This window comes from Diospyros lotus, chromosome 9, assembly GCF_014633365.1.
Source record: "Diospyros lotus cultivar Yz01 chromosome 9, ASM1463336v1, whole genome shotgun sequence".
Taxonomy (NCBI): domain Eukaryota; kingdom Viridiplantae; phylum Streptophyta; class Magnoliopsida; order Ericales; family Ebenaceae; genus Diospyros; species Diospyros lotus.
In genome coordinates this window covers 32,096,027-32,117,318 of record NC_068346.1, presented here as the reverse complement: position 1 = coordinate 32,117,318, position 21,292 = coordinate 32,096,027, and the positions used below count along the sequence as shown (strand labels likewise).

General features: G+C 36.9%; 1 protein-coding gene across 1 annotated transcript; it reads right to left on the bottom strand.

Annotated features, from left to right (window-relative positions):
- Positions 1 to 6,875: 6,875 nt before the first annotated feature.
- On the bottom strand, positions 6,876 to 7,424 carry LOC127809114 (uncharacterized). Its single transcript, XM_052347804.1, has one exon. It carries the CDS (start codon positions 7,422 to 7,424, stop codon positions 6,981 to 6,983), a length of 444 nt encoding a protein of 147 aa, XP_052203764.1. The 3' UTR covers positions 6,876 to 6,980.
- Between the last annotated feature and the right edge of the window lie 13,868 nt (positions 7,425 to 21,292).

The following is a 21,292-nucleotide window of genomic DNA, read 5'->3' as shown; positions in this document are numbered from 1 at the left end:
GTTTAGGCATCTATGAACTGAAGAAACTCGTACTTGTTTTTAGTTGTTTGTGTTATTTATTCAAAATTGGCCCCCTTAAAATTTTATCTTAGCTCCGCCTCCATGCTGTGATGAAGAAAAATGAATTTTTTTTTTTTATAGTAAAAGTGTTTTAATGTATTTTTGTATTAGTTAAGTAAATTAAACATGTTTTTAATGGTAACAAAAACAATTCTTTTTCCTGTAGAATAGAAGCAGACAATTAAATTATGAATGGTCAAACATTAACCTCAGTAAATATTTAAATTTCCCCATATGTGTAATATAAATATACATATATCCTAATAACATATTTTATGTGTATATTTACATACTATGCATATATATATATAAAACTGTATATAGACCCTTTTTTTGCCTAAAAATATTATCAAAATAGTATTGATCCAAATATATGAATAGTGATATGAGATGGCTGAATTTTTTTACCAAAATAGTAGCAGGTTGTGATGTACATACGTCACCGAAGCATGGGATGCTGTGTTGCAAGATTAAGAACGCTCCCAAGGGCGTTTCCATAGTTTGCTAAGAATACACTTTTAACGTTTTTTCTTTTTTTTTTTTTTGGAGGGGAGATTATTGTTTTTGCGCGATCTTTATTGTTTATGTCTTTGATTTCGATAAAAGAGATAAATTATAGGTGAAGATTTTGCTTCACTGCGCAGGATAAAAAATCGAACCCATAATTTATTAATATGAATCTTAACTCATCGTGATTCAACCATTTGATCTGTTATATTGTAACAATAACGTTTCTAATCTAAGCTAAAAATGCTCATTTTGAAAAAACCTGACTGGTTGCAACAAATTGTTGGCTGCTCTTCAAAAACAGTCATCAGATGTGAGTACAATTCTTTTGGTTCAATGTTTGCCTAAGAACAATCAATTGCCATTTATATTTTAGAAAAATTATAGCCTATGTTTTTAAAATTTCAAATAAACTATAGATTTTTTCTTTTAGAAAAATTATAGCCCGTGTTTCTAAAATTTCAAATAAACTATAGATTGCTTTATAAATAGTCTACTAGTTATGTTCAAAAAATTATTAATGATTATTTTCTATGGACTGAATTTTTACTATTTTTGCTCACCAACAGCTAATTATGCAACACTCGAGATATTTAGACTAAAATATTATGTAATATTCAAGATTTTTAGATTTAGCTACTTGAGAAAAAAACACATTTCAAGGGATTGTGTAAGTCATGATTGTGGATTTCAAATAAAACTCCAATATAACTTTGGATCATTTTGGAGTATAAACCTTATTTAAATCAAAGTCTTTGCTTAGTCTTCTCTCTAAGTCTTTGATAAGTCTTCCCTAAGTCTTTGTTAAGTTTTCTCCAAGTCTTTGTTAAGTAAGTCTTCTCCAAGTCTTTGTTAAGTCTTCCCCAAGTCTTCTTTAAGTTTTCTCTAAGTCTTTGCTAAGTGTAACATCCTTGATCTTAAAAAAATAATAATAAAAATAAATAATATGTGATTTGGTGCGTCGAAGGTAATTTATGAATATATTTGTTTTTTTTTTAGGAAAATAATTTTAAATCTAATGTGTTTTGAATAAGGGAAGTAAATAAGAAATTATGGTATTTCTTGGGTTGAGTACAAAATGGGAAAAATTGAGCACTTAATTAATATAAAATTAAGTTATGTAGGATAAAGCAAAAAGGGAGCTCATAGCTTAAAGGTTGGAAGTGCAAATGTGCATGGAATGTTGGAAAGTTCAAATTTTGGAACGTGCAAGATGTTGGAAATTTTGGAATATTATTAAGTAACAACCAAAGAACAAATTAAATATAAAAAATGCAAGCAAGGAATTGAAGGGGCTTTCAGCCAAGCTGGTTGTGCACTCACAGGAGCTTCTCTTTGGCCGTGGGTTCGATCCAAGAATAGGAAAAATTTTTGAAGGCAAATTTTGAAGAAGAAAGTTGGAATTTTTCAACAAATTAATGGAGCAAAACGGCACCGTTTCAATGTCAAATTGAAGCCCAAGAAGCTGCAAAGTTGCAACCACGCGTCTAGCAGCAATTAACCTTGATTTTGGTTTCTGCCAGCTGCCAATTTCCTCTCCATTTCATAGCTTACATACCCTCATTGTGAAGCCAAATTACAGCCACTTAAGGGAGCACGGGCCAAGGTAAATACCATCCTAGAAATTGAGGATTAAAAATCATGGATTATACCATTGATTTTGGGAGAAAACAAGAGACTGCCAAGCTTATAAATAGGCAACATAGCCATGGAGTTAAGGCATTAAGTGAAGATAAAGCTCCGTGAGGTGAAGAGGAGGAGTTCGACATTAAGGTAATTAAATTTACTTAGTTAATTAAAGTAATTAGTTTGTTTTAATTAATTAATTAGTTAATTAGTTAGTTAAATTAAATTAGTAGATAATATTTAGAATTAATTAAATTAGTAAATTTAATTTGCGATTAGTCAATAAATTACTTAGCCTTATGTATAATTGTGATAAGGGTGTTGCGGGTACGTTACCAGCTTGTGCAACATACATAGTTAATCACCAAACGAATTAAGGTAAGGATTTAATATGCTGTGTATGTAAATTATTTTTGTCATGGCTTGTATAAGATATTGAGAAAGTGCCTAGGTATAGGACAATGGATTGTTGACTGTGAGAGTCCTAGGATGGGGTCATAGAGTAAACCACTAGGGGCCACCTTGAGTCTGAGATAGGTGCGGTGGACGGGTTTGCTTGCACGCTACACTTCATTTTTATTTATAATGTCTTGCTCATTAATTTACTGCATTGCATATTGTCTTTACTGAGTCTCTAGACTCACCCTCTTCACTTCCACTAACCCAACATATGGCTTGGGGTCTAAAAAGGGAAAGCGGTAATGGTGGAAGAGTCGCTGGTTAACAGTGATTGCGAGCAATGAGAATGTAGGTCATGTACGTGTCATTTATGTAAATTATATATGTTTTATACTTGACTATGGAAAACGGCTATGATTTAAATAAAATTTGCTTTGGATCAATTTAAGGTTCTCGCTATGAATAATTCAAAGAATGTGATATGCTTAACTGTTAAAGTATTTTATTGAGTATGTTGATAATCAATTTGATTTGTATTTTTAAAGGCCTAATCGGGTAAATTTTCGCTGCCTATGTTCTTGAACTCGAATACTCGACAGTTGGAGGCGACGAAGCCTGGACCCCACCCATGGTGCCCATATTATTTTAATATTTTATGATGACGAGGCATAATCATCCTTCGAGATAGGCCGGGGTTGTAACCACGGGTCACGGTGAAACCTGGTAGTGGGGCCGGGGTGTCACACAAAGTCTTCTCTAAGTCTTTTGCTTAGCCTCCAAGATTATTTAGCCTCTAAGTTTGGGTCATGTGGCAAGCATTTATTGGCCACACATGGAAGATAATAATGAGGCCTTATGATGATGGATATGTGGCGAAACACGATTGGCCGAAAAAGTTTATAAATAGGATCTTTGGGTTGAGTTTTGGGCATTCCAAATCATTTGAAGCTAAGTTTATGCCATATTGAGAAATGTGAAGGTAAAGAGTGTCTTCTTGAGAGAGGGAGAGATTTTGTAAGAAAAACGAGGAAAATCGGTGAAGGAACGAAGGAGATACGAGCCAAATCGGAGAAACTGTAATGAGCAAAAATTTGGGCCTAAATCGCCAGAAAATAGTGAGGTAAGTCTAGTTCTTTTTGATATTCATGTAGAGAGACGAAATAGGAGCATGTAGTAAAAAACGACGGTCAAATCGAAGTTAAAATGAGGGAGATATGGCCGAAAAATCAAAAAGGTGCAAAGTTGTCACGAAAATTAAGGGTGGCAGCTTCCATCGGCGCGTAAGGGCGCATGAGATCCCCTTTTCCCATGAAATTTCATGTATAAACCCCTTATTAAATTACCTACAATATTATGTAAAATTATATAGGGTTTAGTTCACGAAAATACATATTTTCTGCAAAAAATCAAACCTAGTAAGGCGTGAAGCCTTAAAAACTTAGATCTCATCCAACTAAGTTGAGGTAAGTACATTATGAACTATTTATGATGTTTAAGTATGCCCATGAATTATGTTATGCGGTCCCTCATGTTATGTTATGTTCACGCAAGTTTCGAGACAGGAGCTTGGTAGTGCTACACACGAGGGTTCGTGCCCCGTAATTGATGGAACCTCTCGTGTCTCCATATGATATGTTATGTTATGTTATGTCATGACTTGTTTAAATACATATGATGGTTCTCTTGTACTTACTGAGACTCGCATGAATCTCATCCCATATTTTTCCCCTTAGGTGATAGCGAATGAGGAGATCGGAGTATGGTGACTTGTTATAAAGGAATTATGAAGAATTGAAATCTTGTCTTCGCTCTTTTGTCAAAAGAAAGATTTTCAGTATTGAACCCCTGTATTGTATATACAATATTGCTACATCACAAAGCTTATGTATGACTATGAAATTGTCGAGTCTTATTTTAAGTTTTGGATTTCTCTATATGATTGCTATTGCTACAAAGTCTTTTTTTTCTTTTGTTGAAACCATGTTTTTCATGTTAAACTTATTATTTACACGAAACATGTTTTGAAATTTGTTATGTTTTGAAACTTTACATAAGTTTATAAAAGTCTTGTTTCTCTAGTTTTTTTTCTACGCTAAACTTTGAAGTTCATACGAATATTATTATTATTAAATATGCAAGTAAGTTACGAGTGTCTCATAAATTATCTGTGGAAAGGGTTAAAAATTATAAATACAAGACATTTTGAAGTTCAAATCAAAAGTTTAGAGATTGAGCTTATGCACTTTAAAAGATCAAAGCAGTTTTTAGTTTTCTCTCTTTGAACTTCATTATTTTTATCTTCTGCAAAATCATTTCTCTTATTACAACAAGATCTCGTTTTAAAATTCTCATGCTAAAGAGTTGTATCTCTTATTTTTTGCGGTAAATTTTGAGAGTTTCGCAATGAGAAGTGTTAGTAGATTAGTTAGGTAACTAGTAGTTGCATTGGATTATGATTTGTAATTCAAATTTTGTCTAGCATTTTGAAAATCTCTACCTGAATGCTAGAGTAGTAGATAGAGATTGGAAAGGGTCGAACCATTATATATTAAGTGATATGAGTTGATTTATTGCATCATCTTTTGCCTATTTTAAAGAGAGATATGGGTTTTATCTATTTTTATTTCATTTTCCATCCAAGGTATCAGGCATGTGTTAATTTATTGTATTACTTTTGACATTATGTGTGTTGTAACCTACCATTCGGGGCAATTTCCCCAAAAAAGTCTTTAGGGGAAAACCCTCAGGGAAATGATCATTCTAGGGGGAAATTATTCTCCCAGAATGAGTCTTTGGGGTTAGGTCCCTGGAGACTTGTTTTGTATGTGCCACCCAATCGAGCAATCTCTCAACTACATCTTCAGGGAAACCTGGCTCCAGCATTGCTTTGCCCCCCGTTGTCTTACACAATGTGGCCTGCCCCTCTTCAAGCCTTCTTCCTTAAGGGATCATTCCTTCAAAAGGGTTTCTAATTAGGGTCCTTTTGAATTTAATCCTGAGACGACCACATGTGGCCAATAGAGTCGCGTAACCTAGAATTCAAGGAGTCGCGCTTTCCCCTCACGTGTCACATGTCCCAGTCACTAATCATTGTCTAAAAATACTTCTCAACCCATCATGGTTGAGACTTCTAATCTGAATCTTGATCTCCCACTTCTAATTGGAATTTTTTAATTCCCAACTCTAAGACTAATATTGCCTGACTCTTCAGGAAACTTGAACGACTTTTCTAAGTAACTCTTTGGGATAAACTCCACATAGCTGGACTAGCAACTGCATACAACATTACATTACATCTACATACTCTCTATAACAATGTTTAATTTAAGTATTGGAGGGTCCGCGCGAAAGAAATCCCGACGTGCATTTTAACTATCTTTTTCTTTGTGGACCATATCTCTTTCTAGAGGAATCTCTTCGAGCAACCCCTTTCGGGGACATCTCTATGCTCTCTTGGATAGGGGATGGAGCATCCTTTTTGGTTGCATTGGCCTCTTTCGAACATGGCCTTCTACCTACACTTGGCCCTACCAACTATTTATTGAGTTTCCCCAAAATAAATGTTAATCGTTGTAGTTTGACAAAAACTATGTGATTTGCTTGTTGTTTCAAGTTCATTTAACAAAAACAATGTGGTTATACATGTGCAACGTGTGTTTTTGGTCTAACGAAAATAAGACTCTTGAATGTAAATATGAAATTTATGTAGAGTTTATAGTGTTTTTCGTATTCTATTCTAACTTGATATTTCTTGTGATTAAAGTATGTAGAAACCCAATACGACAATAAAATCTATCTTTTACAGAAACCCAATACGATAATCATATTAAAAATTTATGACAATAACTCTGTTTGGGCTTCTTCTTAGGCCTTTTTTGGACTTTTGAATTTGTTATAGGCTTGGTTCTTTTGGACCCATAAGGTACGGCACATAAAAAATAAATATATTTAATGTTTTATGCTTTTGATTATTAAATAATAAAATATATTGTTAGACATTTATAACATATATATGAAATACTAAAACATATTTAATTTATATATATATATATTTATATACTCTAAAATAGACTATCAGTGTTCATTGAGTTTGGTTTCTTGCTATCATCATAATCCATTGAAGTTTGGAAATTTAACATAACTTCTAACCATCCCAATGATTTTATTATTTTTGACAAATAAATCATTATAACATCTATCTAACAATAACAATGCTATGGAATTAATATGTTGTTTGCATCGGGCAACACGCCACTCCCACACTGTCACTGTATGTAGCGCCCCTCCTCCTTGACACCGTTTCTTCAGATCTACGTCGGACAACATAAGATTGCTCGATATACAGCAGATGAGTCCTCAACAATGGTAATGTGGGAGAAGAGGTAACTTCAATGGCAAGAAACCTTTCCAGATGTGAAGAGGTTGAACCACGTCTTCCAACTCCCATTATTATTCCCTTTCCGATCAGTTGCCTGCCGCTTATGATCTTCTTCATCCCCGCCGCCGGCGGCATTGCCTTTCTCCACATGCGGCTTCTTCCAAAGCATGAAATTCCTTGCGCCAAACGATCCAATCGTCTCCGACGGACTCAAAGCTTCCACTCTAGGGATACTGGGGCAGTACAGTACGAATTCGTTGAAATCGGATCCCAAAACCGGCAAACGCCTCTCGCGGGCGTAATTCTTGAGGACAGTCCCGATCACAGCGGCGACGAGCTCGTCTTCATTGACGATGAAGCGGATCGGCCCAGCACGGCCGAGAACCGTCACGCTGATCAAGATGCGGCGTTGAGGGCAGTTGACGGCCTGGTTCTTGGGCTTGTGCAGCATCATTGTTGATGAATATCAACGAAGATTAACGATGACACAGAGTTCTTTTAGGATTTGGGTCGGATTTTCAGAATAAAAGGGGATATCAAGAAACTGAAATAGAGGAGATTAATATGTGTTTAGGGTTTAGGATGGTGGTCATCAAGAGCCGAGGCCAAGGCAGCGGTGATAGGAGCCTCGCTTGCAAGAAGTGAAGCAGAAGGCGGTGGCGGTGGAAGTTCCCTTGGAAGTGGAAGGGAAAGAGGAGATCATGAAGATTTCAACCATGAACAAAGGCAGAAAGAACAGAGAGATCGGGTTCTGGACAGGTTGCGTTCTTGCAGAGAGAGGGTAATTGAAAGAATGAGAATTTGGAGAGGAAGGCGTGGGTTGGGGCTTTATAGGGTGATGATAGATGTTGATATGCGTGCGGAATCCTTTTCCATCTGCATCTGGGACTGGGACTGGGACTGGGATTGGAACTTGGACTTGATTTCTATCTTATAACGTGTTCACAACTAAAATCACCTCATACAAAAATCTCACCAAGAATTATTTATGGTTTGTTTGATTGGAACGGTGAAATTTGAATGAAAAAAAAAATAAATTATAAGAAATTAAATTATTTATAATTAAATTTTAAGGAAAATATGGTATAATATCCTGAGTCATTATAAATAAATAATATATTTGGTTTAATTAAATTATGTTTATATGATATGTAATTTGGCTTAATTAAGGTAAGATAATACTAGAAATAATATAAGTATGTGACCCTAAACAAGCTATAGAATTTTAAGATAAATAATTATTTTTATTTAGTGGTTAAATAGGATTTTTTGTATGTGTATATATATATATAATTAGTATGTATATATGTATATAGCTTCTGTGTATACAATTTATTATATATGTATATATATAATTTAGTATGTATGTATGTATGTATTTCATATGTATATATATGTATATATATATATATATATATAAAATCAGAAAAATTGTTGAAAGTTCGGGCAAGCGCACGGCCGAGCATGGCCGCGCCTGCAATTGGCCAAAGGGAGGTAAGGGGAGCTTTAAATGCTCCCCAAGGCGTCGGTAGTAGCTTCTTGGGCACGTGGGTGCTTCGATGGGACGTCTCGCGGTGGTATTTGGCTATAAATAACCGAGGTCGCATGGAACTTTACATCCGAAAGTTTCGAGGCAAAAATCGGTCGATTGAGTGAGTGTTTGAGAAATTTGAGAGCGGGGTCTTGGTCTTTGCTTTGTGGGTAGCATTTCTGGTAACTTTGGTGACCAACGAAGCTGTGAAGAGGGAGGAATCGAGCTTGCCGGAGTTTTAAAGCTTCGCCGGAGCCGAGGGGTATTTCGGCCGATTCAAGGTAAGTTCGATCTCATTTTTTGTTGATTTTTGCTCCATCGTGTTCATAATATCAAGATCAAGAGGATAGGAGAAGAAAAACCAAGTTTCGAGGTCGGATCGCCGGCCGGCGGCGAGGATGCTCGTCGGGGAAGAAGCCCCCAGTTGGGCGCGTGTAGCCACGCACCCGCGAGTGGGAAGAAGGCGCGTGGCCTTCACGCGCCCGGCAGAAAATAAGAAAAAAAATAAAATAAAATAGAAATAGAAAATAAAAGAAAAGAAAGGAAAAGAAATAAAATTTTATTTAAATATGAAATTTTTTTATTGCCATGTTTTATGAAAAGTTTTCTGAAAAATGTTAAATTTATTAATTATTTAAGTAGATTTTTCTATTATGGAAATAAAGAAAAATAGGATTTTAATTCAGAAAAACTTCTAAGAAAATTTCAGAATGTTAGAAGTATTATTTAATAAATATTAGTGAAGAGAAATTGAATAAAATGAAAGATTAGATAATTATTATGTAATAATTATATATTTAGCTATTAGAAAATAAGGGGAAAAAATAGGAATTTAGGTTGGAAAATTTCAAGAAAATTTCATAAACTTAGAAATATTAGTTAAGGAATTATAGTGAAGAGAAATTAGGCTTTATGGAAGTCTAGATGATTTTTATGAAATTTGTGAAGAAATGAGGCTTAAAAATATATATATATATATATATATATATAGAAATTATGGAAAATAGTGAACTGATAGTCTAAAAAATAAAATGATATTTTTAGGAGCTCTTGAGGGCAAGAAAATTGAGAAATAGTCGCTCGGCACGATTTTCGAGATCAACACGTCTTTCGAGGCAACTTAGCTGTAAGTGTACGGTTCAAGATTAATACGATTATATCTTTAAGAATGATTACATCATATTGACATACTATGAAATGTACCCATCACGTAGATTGCATCCATGACATGACTATGAATTGCATAAATACATATTGATGTCATTGACCACTCGCATATGAGGTCGTAGGGAGTACGAACTAGCACCGCTGCCTTACCAAGGGTGCACCCATACACCCCGGCTTCGATAGAGGTGGCCGTTAAAATGGTAGGCAGCATGAAGGTGCAGTTGACACCTACGAGGTAAGACATTGCATACACACATGACATGACATTATGTACCTTACTTAGATGATTCATTATCTAACTTGGGTTTTCGCCCCTTGAACATTCAACGTTCCAGTTGGGACTTGCAGAAATGATTCCGAGATAGGTGGTGAGTAGTGACGCGAGACGTCAAGATGCGAGTAAATGTACCATGTTATGTTGTAATATGGATAGTTTAAGAATTGGATACGTTGTATTTATCGTCAGACGCTTATGTATTAACTTTGTAATGAATACCATGTCCAGTTATTATTATATGCATTGCCATGAGCAGGTTCGATTCAGCTTCCGCTTTATATTTATTTTCTAGTATAGATATCTCGTCTAGCACTAGATACGGTCTTAGGGAATTTCGGGATAATGTAAAAAAAATATATATATATATATACCAAATTTCCTAAGGCATAACACGCCCGAGAAGACGGGCTGTTACAGTTGGTATCAAAGCCCAAACCAAATAGAATACCTAGGAAGGAAAACTTAGATTAAGCCTAGCAGGATCAGAGTACCAACAGGAGGACAATTAGGGGTACTAATGAAAATTGTGGTGACATGATGGTTGGAAATTTTTTAGAGCAGATCTTAGTCGACCATTGGGCACACCGTCTGGAGAATCGGGTCCCATAGCCAAATGAGGGTATCATGGAGCACTTAGTCCAGATGGAAGAAATCCTTGATGATGTACCTCCAAGTTATCGATTTTGGCCTGACCTGGTTCAGCTTCAGATTGACACGATAGTCGACGTTTTGGAGGGAGACCTGCAAGATTTCGCAGATTGGGTGCGGCAGGGGGAGCAGTTTCCTGAATTTCGACTTTATTGTGCACGGATTCGTGAGTTTTTGGTAGAATTATACGAGTCAGTATTCGCAGATGAGCCCGACGAAGATATGGAGGACCCGCTCGAAGAGGAAGAAGAAGAAGGTATGGAAGACCCGATCGAGCCAAAAGAAGTAGAAGAGATGGCAAATCCAATTGAAGCAGAAGAAGAAGACAACATACCCATATTCTGGGCTGAAGATGACCTTCTCGAGTTCGAGGACACCGATTCTGAAGACGAGGAAGAGACAGAAGTGATGATGAACGATCCCGAGGCACCCCCATACGAATCTGAAGATGAGAAGAATGGTTGGATTTGGAGGTCATCGGGACCGAAGTAGATTTAACGGGAAAATTCTAACTATCTACGTGACTTGTATAGTGTCTAAGATCTAAGTGACTTATGTAATACCTATGACGTTTTGCAACCGAATGTGTAATATCTATAGAATTAATGAAGGATCTACCTTATCGGATGACAAGACCCTGTTATCTAATCCGGAATGTTACTTTCTTTTCAGATAGTGAATACCCAGAGGAGATTAGCAGTAGGGCCTAGAACGCCCAACCAGCAAGGAAACATAAGTGAGCATCTGGAAGGCGACTCCAACCAGGAGGCCGGGAGTAGTCGACTGGATCAAATGGAGCGAATTCTGGGGAGTATGGTGGGATTCATACAAGAAACTCACTCCCGAGACAGCCATGCGGTCAACATGCTCAATCTTTATCGTCGACAGAACCCTCCCGTCTTTGAAGGGAAGTTTGGCGCGGACCCCAGCGAAGGGGAATTTTGGATCGAGCAAATAGAGAAGCTACTGGACCACCTGCATTGCAGAGAAGAAGGGAAGGTCAATTATGCCATCTTTATGCTGCAAGATGAGGCAGATAGGTGGTGGAAGGGAGTCAAGAGGGCAATGACCCCTCGGGCTAGGGCACCCTACATCACTTGGGAGCGATTTAAGGAACTCTTTAATGAGAAGTACTTTCCCCTGAATTTGAGAATGAAAAAGGAAAGAGAATTCATGGAGTTAAAACAGATCAGGGACATGACTGTCACTCAATATGAAGATACTCAGTCCTACTCAGAAGTGGTGCTGCAAACTTTTACCACTGATGCCAACCTAAGCTGAATCGAAGCCATCCAAGGAGAAAGTCAACAAAAGAACAGTCATAAAGCATGCAAGAAATTGGAACTCTAGAGGCCGAAGTTCAAACCTAGTACTCCGTGCCAAAGATGTCAGAAGTAACACCATGGAAAGCCGTGCCGATTTGGAATGAAAGGTTGTTACAATTGCGGAGATGAAGGTCATCTCAATCAGAACTGCCCGAAGAAGGGAATCACTTGTTACAACTGCCAGCAGACTGGTCATTTTGCAAAGGACTGTCCCAGGCCGCGACTGATGAGTCAACCTCAAGGGACGTTCGAAAAACCCAAAGTACAATAAGGAAGGGTGTTTCACCTAACGTAGCAAGAAACGGCAGAAGACCCAGCCGTAATTGAAGGTACCATGCTCTTATCTGGTATCTCCATGCATGTTCTGATCGATTTAAGGGCAAGTCATTCATTCATTTCACATGCATTTGCTAAAGTATTAGGAGACAAACCAGAAAACTTGAATTGTCGTATGAATGTCGCAACCCCAATAGGGAAGTCTCTAGAAACTTCATCAGGATACAAAAATAGGAAGATTCAAATAGGAGAAGTCGAGTTCTTGGTGGATCTAGTCCTTCTGGAATTTCAAGATTTTGACGTAATCCTAGGAATGGACTTCCTAACCAAGTACAGCGCGACATTGGACTGTAAAGCTAAAACAGTCTGTCTCAGGAGCAGAGACTTGAACGTCAAGTTTCAAGGGCAAAAGAGGGCAAGTGATCTAAAATGGATCTCGGCTCTAAAGGCTGAGAAACTATTACGTCAAGGAGCACGAGGATACTTGTCTTGTGTCCAAGAGAAAGGCAAGGAGCCGTTAAAGATCGAGGAGGTGCGAATCGTTAGAGAGTTCGGGGATGTGTTTCCCGACGAATTGCCTAGATTGCCACCCTAGCGAGAGATCAAGTTTGCTATAGAAATCGTGCCAGGGGCAGGTCCGATTTCAATACCCCCATATAAAATGGCCCCTGTAAAATTAAGAGAATTAAAGACCTAATTCCAAGAGTTGCTGGACAAGGGGTTCATCAGACCGAGTATGTCGCCATGGGGAGCACCAATACTCTTTGTCAAGAAAAAGGATGGGAGTCTGAGGATGTGTATCGACTATCGACAGTTAAACAAGATAACGGTCAAGAATAAGTATCCTCTTTCTCGAATCGAGGAGTTGTTTGACCAGTTACAAGGAGCCAAGGTTTTCTTGAAAATCGACTTGAGATCAGGGTACTACCAACTGAGGATCAAGGCAGAAGATGTACCCAATATATCTTTTCATTCTCGATACGAGCACTACGAATTTTTGGTGATGGCGTTCGGACTGACCAACGCCCCAACAGCTTTTATGGATACTATGAATCGAGTCTTCAGGCCATTCTTGGACAAGTTCGTGATCGTGTTTATAGACGAGATACTGATATACTCTCCCTCAGAGGAAGAGCACGAGACGCACTTGAGAGTGGTCTTACAAACATTGCAGGAACATAAGCTGTATGCCATATTTTCGAAATGCGAATTTTGGTTGTACTAGGTGGCATTTTTAGGGCATGTTATATTGGCCGAAGGAATATCGGTCGACCCGACCAAGATAGTAGCTGTGACGAATTGGAAGCAACCTCGGTCGATTACTGAAATCAAGAGCTTCTTGGGATTAGCCGACTACTATAGGAAGTTCATGGAAGGGTTTTCCAAGATTGCAACACCCCTCACCAAGTTAACTCAGAAAGGAGTAAAGTTTGACTGGAGTAAGCGATGCGAAGAAAGTTTTCAGATACTTAAGGATAAGCTGACAACTGCTCCAGTACTAGCTATGCCAAATGGATAAGGAGGATTCATGGTTTACACTGACGCCTTGAGAAACGGTTTAGGGTGTGTATTGATGCAGCACGGTAGGGTCATTGCCAATGGATCTCGACAGCTCAAGAACCACAAGCGGAACTACCCGACTCACGATTTGGAGTTGGCTGCAGTGGTGTTTACCCTAAAGATTTGGAGGCATTATTTGTATGGCGAGAAGTTCAAAATTTTTACAGATCACAAGAGTCTACAATACGTCTTCTCGCAAAAGAAATTAAACATGAGGCAACGGAAATGGATGGAGCTGTTAAAAGACTACAACTGCACTATTCAATACCATCTCGGTAAAGCTAATGTTGTAGCAGATGCCCTAAGCAGGAAAGAAACCACCTATATGGCCAGAATGATGATGGCAGAGTGGAAGTTAGTTGAAGCTTTTAGCTTAATGACGGTAGGAGTAATTTCCCGAGGAAACTCTGCCTACGCAGCTAATCTCACGCTGCAACCGGAATTAATGGATCAGATACGACAAGCCTACTCAGAAGACTCTCGAATAAAGATGTGGGTGGACGAACATGGGCGAGCAAAGAAACTAGAATTTGAGGTAAGAGAAAACATCCTTCGTTTTCAAGGTAGAATATATGTAGCTCGTGAGAGGGAATTGAGGCAAGAAATTTTGGGAGAAGCCCATCGATCCAGATACTCGATACACCCTAGCGCCACCAAGATGTTCCAAGACTTGAGGGCTGTATATTGGTGGCCTGGAATGAAGAAAAGCATGGCAAGATACGTAAGTCAATGCGACATGTGTCAAAGAATCAAGATCGAGCATCAGAAACCGGGTGGAAGTTTGCAACCGTTAGAAATCCCGGAGTGAAAATGGGAACACATTACGATGGATTTCGTGACTGGGTTACCAAGAAGTCCTAAAAGAAATGATGTCATTTGGGTGATCGTTGACAAACTGTCTAAGTCTGCTCATTTCTTGGCCATGAAAGTAAACCAACCAATCAGCAAGTTAGCTCACCAGTATGTAAACGAGATTGTCAGGTTACATGGAGTGCCTATAAGTATAGTATCAGACCGCGACCCAAGGTTCACTTCTAGGTTTTGGGGAAGTCTGCAAGAGAATTTAGGTACTCAGCTTAGGCTGAATACAGCCTACCACCCCCAAACTGATGGCCAATCAGAAAAAACCATTCAAACCCTAGAAGACATGTTGCGAGCTTGTGCTATTGATTTTCCTGGTAGCTGGGAGGAGCATTTGCCATTAGTAGAATTCGCTTACAATAACAGCTACCATAACAACATTAGAATGGCCCCTTATGAAGCCCTGTACGGACGAAAATGTAGATCCCCGATATGCTGGACTGAAGTAGGTGAACGTCAAATCTTGGGACCCGAGATAGTTCAAGAAAAGATAAAAATCATTCAAGAAAGAATTAAGAAAGCTCAGAATCGCCAGAAATTCTACGCAGATACAAGAAGAAGGAAATTAGAGTTCCAAGTAGGCGATAAAGTATACCTAAAGATATCTCCACTAAGAAAGACTAGAAGCAACAAGAAAAAAGGCAAGTAAAGCCCCCAGTATATAGGGCCATACGATATAGTGGAAAAAATTGGACCAGTCGCTTATCGACTTGCACAACCTGTGGCCCTGTCAAACCTCCACAACGTGTTTCATGTATCGCAACTCCGTAAGCACGAGTCAGATCCCTCCCAGTTAATGCCAGCTGAGGCTATCGAGATTCAAGAAAATCTTTCGTACGTTGAGAAACCGATAAACATTTTGGATCGTAGGGATCAAGTTCTAAGGAATAAGTTAATTTCCCTGGTGCAAGTTTTGTGGAGAAATCCGGTGAGTGAAGAGATAAATTGGGAGCGAGAGGAAGATATGAGGCTCAATTATCCATACCTGTTCGAAGCCCCCATAGTTAGAATGAGTGAATAATCAAATTTCGAGGACGAAATTTTTGTTAGGAGCAGAGAATGTAATACCCTGAGCCATTATAAATAAACAGTATATTTGGTTTAATTAAATTATGTTTATATGATATGTAATTTGGCTTAATTAAGGTAAGATAATACCAGAAATAATATAAGTATGTGACCCTAAAGAAGCTATAGAATTTTAAGATAAATAATTATTTTTATTTATTAGTTAAATAGGATTTTTTGTATGTGTATATATATAATTAGTATGTATATATGTATATAGCTGCTGTGTATACAATTTAGTATATATGTATGTATATAATTTAGTATGTATGTATTTCATATGTATATATATGTAAAAAAAAAATCAGAAAAATCACTGAAAATCCGGGCAGGCGCAGGCCGAGCATGGCCGCACCTGCAACTTGCCAAAGGGAGGTAAGGGGAGCTTTAAATGCTCCCCAAGGCGTCGGTAGTAGCTTCTAGGGCACGTGGGTGCTTCGATGGGACGTCCCGCGGCAGTATTTGGCTATAAATAGCCAAGGTGACATGGAGCTTTACATCCGAAAGTTTCGAGGCAAAAATCAGTCGATTGAGTAAGTGTTTGAGAAATTTGAGAGCGGGGTCTTGGTCTTTGCTTCGTGGGTAGCATTTCTAGTAACTTTGGTGGCCAACGGAGCTGTGAAGAGGAAGGAATCGAGCTCGTCGGAGTTTTAAAGCTTCGCCGGAGCCGAGGGGTATTTCGGTCGATTCAAGGTAAGTTCGATCTCTTTTTTTTTATTTTTGCTCCATCGTGTTCGTAATATCAAGATCGAGATGATAGGAGGAGAAAAACCAAGTTTCGAGGTTAGATCGCCGGCCGGTAGCGAGGATGCTCGCCGGGGAAGAAGCCCCCAGTTGGGCGCGTGTAGCCACTCGCCCGCGAGTGGGAAAAAAGCGCGTGGCCTTCACACGCCCGGTAGAGAATAAGAAAAAAAAATAGAAATAGAAAATAAAAGAAAAGAAAGGAAAAGAAATAAAAGAAATAAAATTTTTCAAAATTTTTATTTAAATCTGGAATTTTGTTATTGTCATGTTTTATGAAAAATTTTCTGAAAAATGCTAAATTTATTAATTATTTAAGTAAATTTTTCTATTATGGAAATAAAGAAAAATAGGATTTTAATTCAAAAAAAATTCCAAGAAAATTTTAGAATGTTAGAAGTATTATTTAATAAATATTAGTGAAGATAAATTGAATAAAATGAAATATTAGATAATTATTATGTAATAATTATATATTTAGCTATTAGGAAATAAGGGGAAAAAATAGGAATTTAGGTTGGAAAATTTCAAGAAAATTCCATAAACTTAGAAATATTAGTTAAGGAATTATAGTGAAGAGAAATTAGGCTTTATGGAAGTCTAGATGATTTTTATGAAATTTGTGAAGAAATAAGGCTTAATATATATATATATATAGAAATTATGGAAAATAGTGAACTGATAGTCTAAAAAATAAATTGATGTTTTTAGGAGCTCTTGAGGGTAAAAAAATTGAGAAATAGCCACTCGGCCCGATTTTCGAGATCGACACGTCTTTCGAGGCAACTTAGTTATAAGTGTACCGTTCAAGATTAATACGATTATATCTTTAAGAATGATTACATCATATTGACATACTATGAAATGTACCCATCACATAGATTACATCCATGACATGACTATGAATTGCATAAATACACATTGATGTCATTGACCACTCGCATATGAGGCCGTAAGGAGTACGAACTGGCACCGCTGCCTTACCAAGGGTACACCCATACACCCCGGCTTCGATAGAGGTGGCCGCTAAAATGGTAAGCAGCATGAGGGTGCAGTTGACACCTACGAGGTAAGACATTGCATACACACATGACATAGCATTATGTACCTTACTTAGATGATTCATCATCTAACTTAGGTTTTCGCCCCTGGAACATTCAACGTTCTAATTGGGACTTGCAGAAATGATTCCGAGATTGGTGGTGAGTAGTGACGCGAGACATCAAGATGCGAGTAAATGTACCATGTTATGTTGTAATATGGATAGTTTAAGAATTGGATACGTTGTATTTATCGCTAGACGCTTATGTATTAACTTTGTAATTAATACCATGTCCAGTTATTATTATATGCATTGTCATGAGCAGGTTCGATTCAGCTTCCGCTTTATATTTATTTTCTAGTACAGATATCTCGTCTAGCACTAGATACGGTCTTAGGGAATTTCGGGATAATGTAAAAAAAAAAATATATATATATATATATAGACCAAATTTCCTATAGCATAACACGCCCGAGAAGGCGGGCTGTTACATATGGTGTTTGATTGCCTTAATTTTCTACCTAGAAATGATTATATTTTTTCAACTTTTGGTATTTGATTTTTATTATTTTTTATAAAAATAATTATATGCACACATGCAGATAATTAATAAATACATAAATTAATAATCAATACATAAAATAAATTAAATATGCATACACAAAATATATAAAAAATAAATTAATACATACAAAAATATACATACACACCAGCAAAGATGATGAAGAGCTGTTCTTGCCATTGTCGTTGTCATTGGCCGCCGCAGCCACAACCGTCATCAATGGCCATCATTGCCGGCCTGACGTTTCACCATTCGGTTGCGCATTGTCACTTCGTCGCTGGTTGTTGTTCGCTCACATTTTCTCTCGCTCATACTCGCTCTCAGCCATGGTTTCCAACTGAGCTCTAGTCGTTGCCCTTCCCCCTCTATCGCTCCATTACTGGCCGTAGATCGCTCGCACTCACTTTCAGCCATGGTTTCCCACTGAGCTCCAGTAACTACCCCTCCCCCTCTCTCACTGCAAATTGAAGGTTTTTTTGCCTAGCAAATAATTTCTCTCCCCTACCCTAAGAATTGATTTTCCAGCAAAAGTGAGAAAAGAGAGTCACGTGGCCCTCAAGTGAGAATTTAATTTACTTGAAAAATTAAGCAATCAAACACTACAAAAGCTAGAATTTAGATAAAAATAACCATTTTCTATGGAAAATATGGCCAATCAAACAAGCCCTTATTGGGAAAAAAGAAAAAATATATATCTCCACTATATTTCATAATAATCTATATATTTTCAATAGAATTTTTGTTAAGAAGAAATAATAATGAATTTATTTGACTAGAAACGTTGTCGTCTAACTGTTTGAGTTTGTAAGAAAGAAACAATTAGAGGACAAGAGGAGGTTCTCGCATAAACATTCCGGTACTTGAGTCACTCACTGAAAATGCTAAAAATTGTAGAGCAGAATTTTTACCAGTATTAAATATATACATTTTCTAGAACGAGTGTCTATTTATTTATAGAGGGGTATGGAATAATTCTAAGTAGTCTGGAATTAAAATTCATACAGATAATGTTCATTTTTTACAAATGACATTTATCTTCTCAGAGATATTTACGAATGTTGGAGTTATCGTGGTTTGTGCATTGCGTTAGACCCTTCCATGATCTTCGAAACGATGATTGAGGTTGATAAATTCGGAGAATCTTCGTTGAGCAAAAGGCTAATAGGTTTGTTGAGATATATCTGCCACGAGTCCTTCTCGAGCTTAGGTTGGATGGCGTCCGTGGACTAGCTCCCTAGCGAGCACGTGTCACTGCTGTTGTTGGCCATATTCCTAGGATATTGGGGTGATTGTGAATTCGATGACATTTCCCTCATCACAAATCTAAGGGTGTATTTGATTAACATGAAAAATATGAAAAATGAAATATTTTTCAGTTAAATTTTAACTTTGGGAGTTTGATTGTCAACTTTTTTCATGAAATTTGTTTCTCACCCAAATATAAAAATGTCATATTTTTCAAAAAAATCAAGGAAAATCAATTCTTTGGAGGGGGAGGTTGATTTCAATTTTTCATGAAAGTTGAAATTTATTTTTCTTCTCAGTTTGTGCAATCAAACACACTCTAAATTTTTTCATTTTTGTTCTAGGTTTGGATGGGGACCAAACGTTTGAGTTCCTTCAAAGAACCCAAACACCAATTTTGGGTTTCCTCCACTAGTTGTGGTTGTCGATGTAATATTTATTTAATTTTTTTGTTTTTTATTTGTAATTAAAGTGAATAGACAGGGTTATAATTTTTTTTAATTATAACTAACTGTTATAATTAAAGTTTGGCCTGCATGCATGCATGTACGTGGGTATTAATTTATTATTAATATATATGTATATTGCATTACTAATATATTTTTAATAGATGAAATTTTTTTCATTTTTAAACTCAATTTTTTTGGTAGGTAAAAGCATCATTTTCTTATTTCCGGGTTTTATCAAATTTTTAAAATGTGTCCATTTTTTTGAAAATGAAATTGTCTAATGAAATAGTATTTTCTATTTTTAAAATAAGTTTAAAATGAAACTAAGAATTGTAACATGATCAGACACCAAACTTAAAAGCCAATCCTAATTAGTCAGGGCACTAGCCGAGTCGAAACCTTGAGTCAGGGGTTAGAAATCTCAAGTTTGTATATTAAATTTTTTTAATATTACTTAATTATCCCTATATTTTTTATTTCAAATGAGTCAAACGTTATAAGGCATAATAATTTATGAAAAATACTATTGGCACCCCTTAACCTACACCTTGAACTACATAATGTATGTAAATGATAAAAATACCCCCTCATCTAAGGCCGTGAGACACATGACTAAACTACCCACCTCACTAAGGCGATGAGATGGCACAAGGGGTATTTTTGTGATGTTACATGTATTGTGTAAAGTAAAATGAAGTTCAAGAAATACTAATAACATAACTCATAATTTCTATTTTTAAAATAAGATTAAAATGAAACTAAGAGTTGTAACAAGATCAGACACCAAACTTAAAAGTCAATCCTAATTAGTTAGGGCACTTGTAACGACCTGTTAGCGGATTCGGGTGTTAACTGTGGGAATAAAATATTTGTTTTGTTTGAACCATTATTTTTGAACGATTATATATGATGTTTTTAGCTGGGTTGGCATAGAGGGTAAAATGGTGGAAAAGTTAGGGATTTGACTTTGACGAAAATGGGACCCACAACTTTGCAAGGTATGTGGGTAGGATATTATATGAGAAATGGAAAAGAGGAGAATCATTATGTATCTATATAATGATGATGTATTTAAAAGAATTATAGGATATTTGCATTTATTTAAATGGCTAAGGACATGGAAGGAATAAGAGCTAACTTGAAGGGCAAATTAGTAAATGAGAAAAGAATAAAATGAAGGAGGTGGTGGATGTGGTGTGAGCCACCCTTCTTTTTTCACTTCTCCTTCTTCCTTCCTTTCTTCTTCAACATCCCTTCTTCTCCTCTTGAGATTTCTCTCTCTCTCCATAGATTTGAAGCTTTGGGAGCAAAAGATAGTATCTTGTGTGGCTTGGAAGCTTGGTGGGGCTAGCAAAACCCACAAGGCAAGTTCTATTCTCTTCTTCCTCCATTGTATGTGAGATTTTAGTTCTCCTTGGTATTTCGGTGTAAGATTCTCCTTGTTGTCATATGGAATGCAAATATGTGTCTCGTGGTTGTTATAATGTCTTTGGAACTTCTAATTTTCAATGAATGTTCCTGAAAGTTTGGTTGTCATATTGTGGGTTTTGTATAAAATCTGGTTGAGTAC

What these genes read in the sequence shown, in the direction of transcription:
- LOC127809114 (XM_052347804.1), bottom strand. Translation starts at nt 7,424, where the DNA reads ATGATGCTGCACAAGCCCAAGAACCAGGCCGTCAACTGCCCTCAACGC.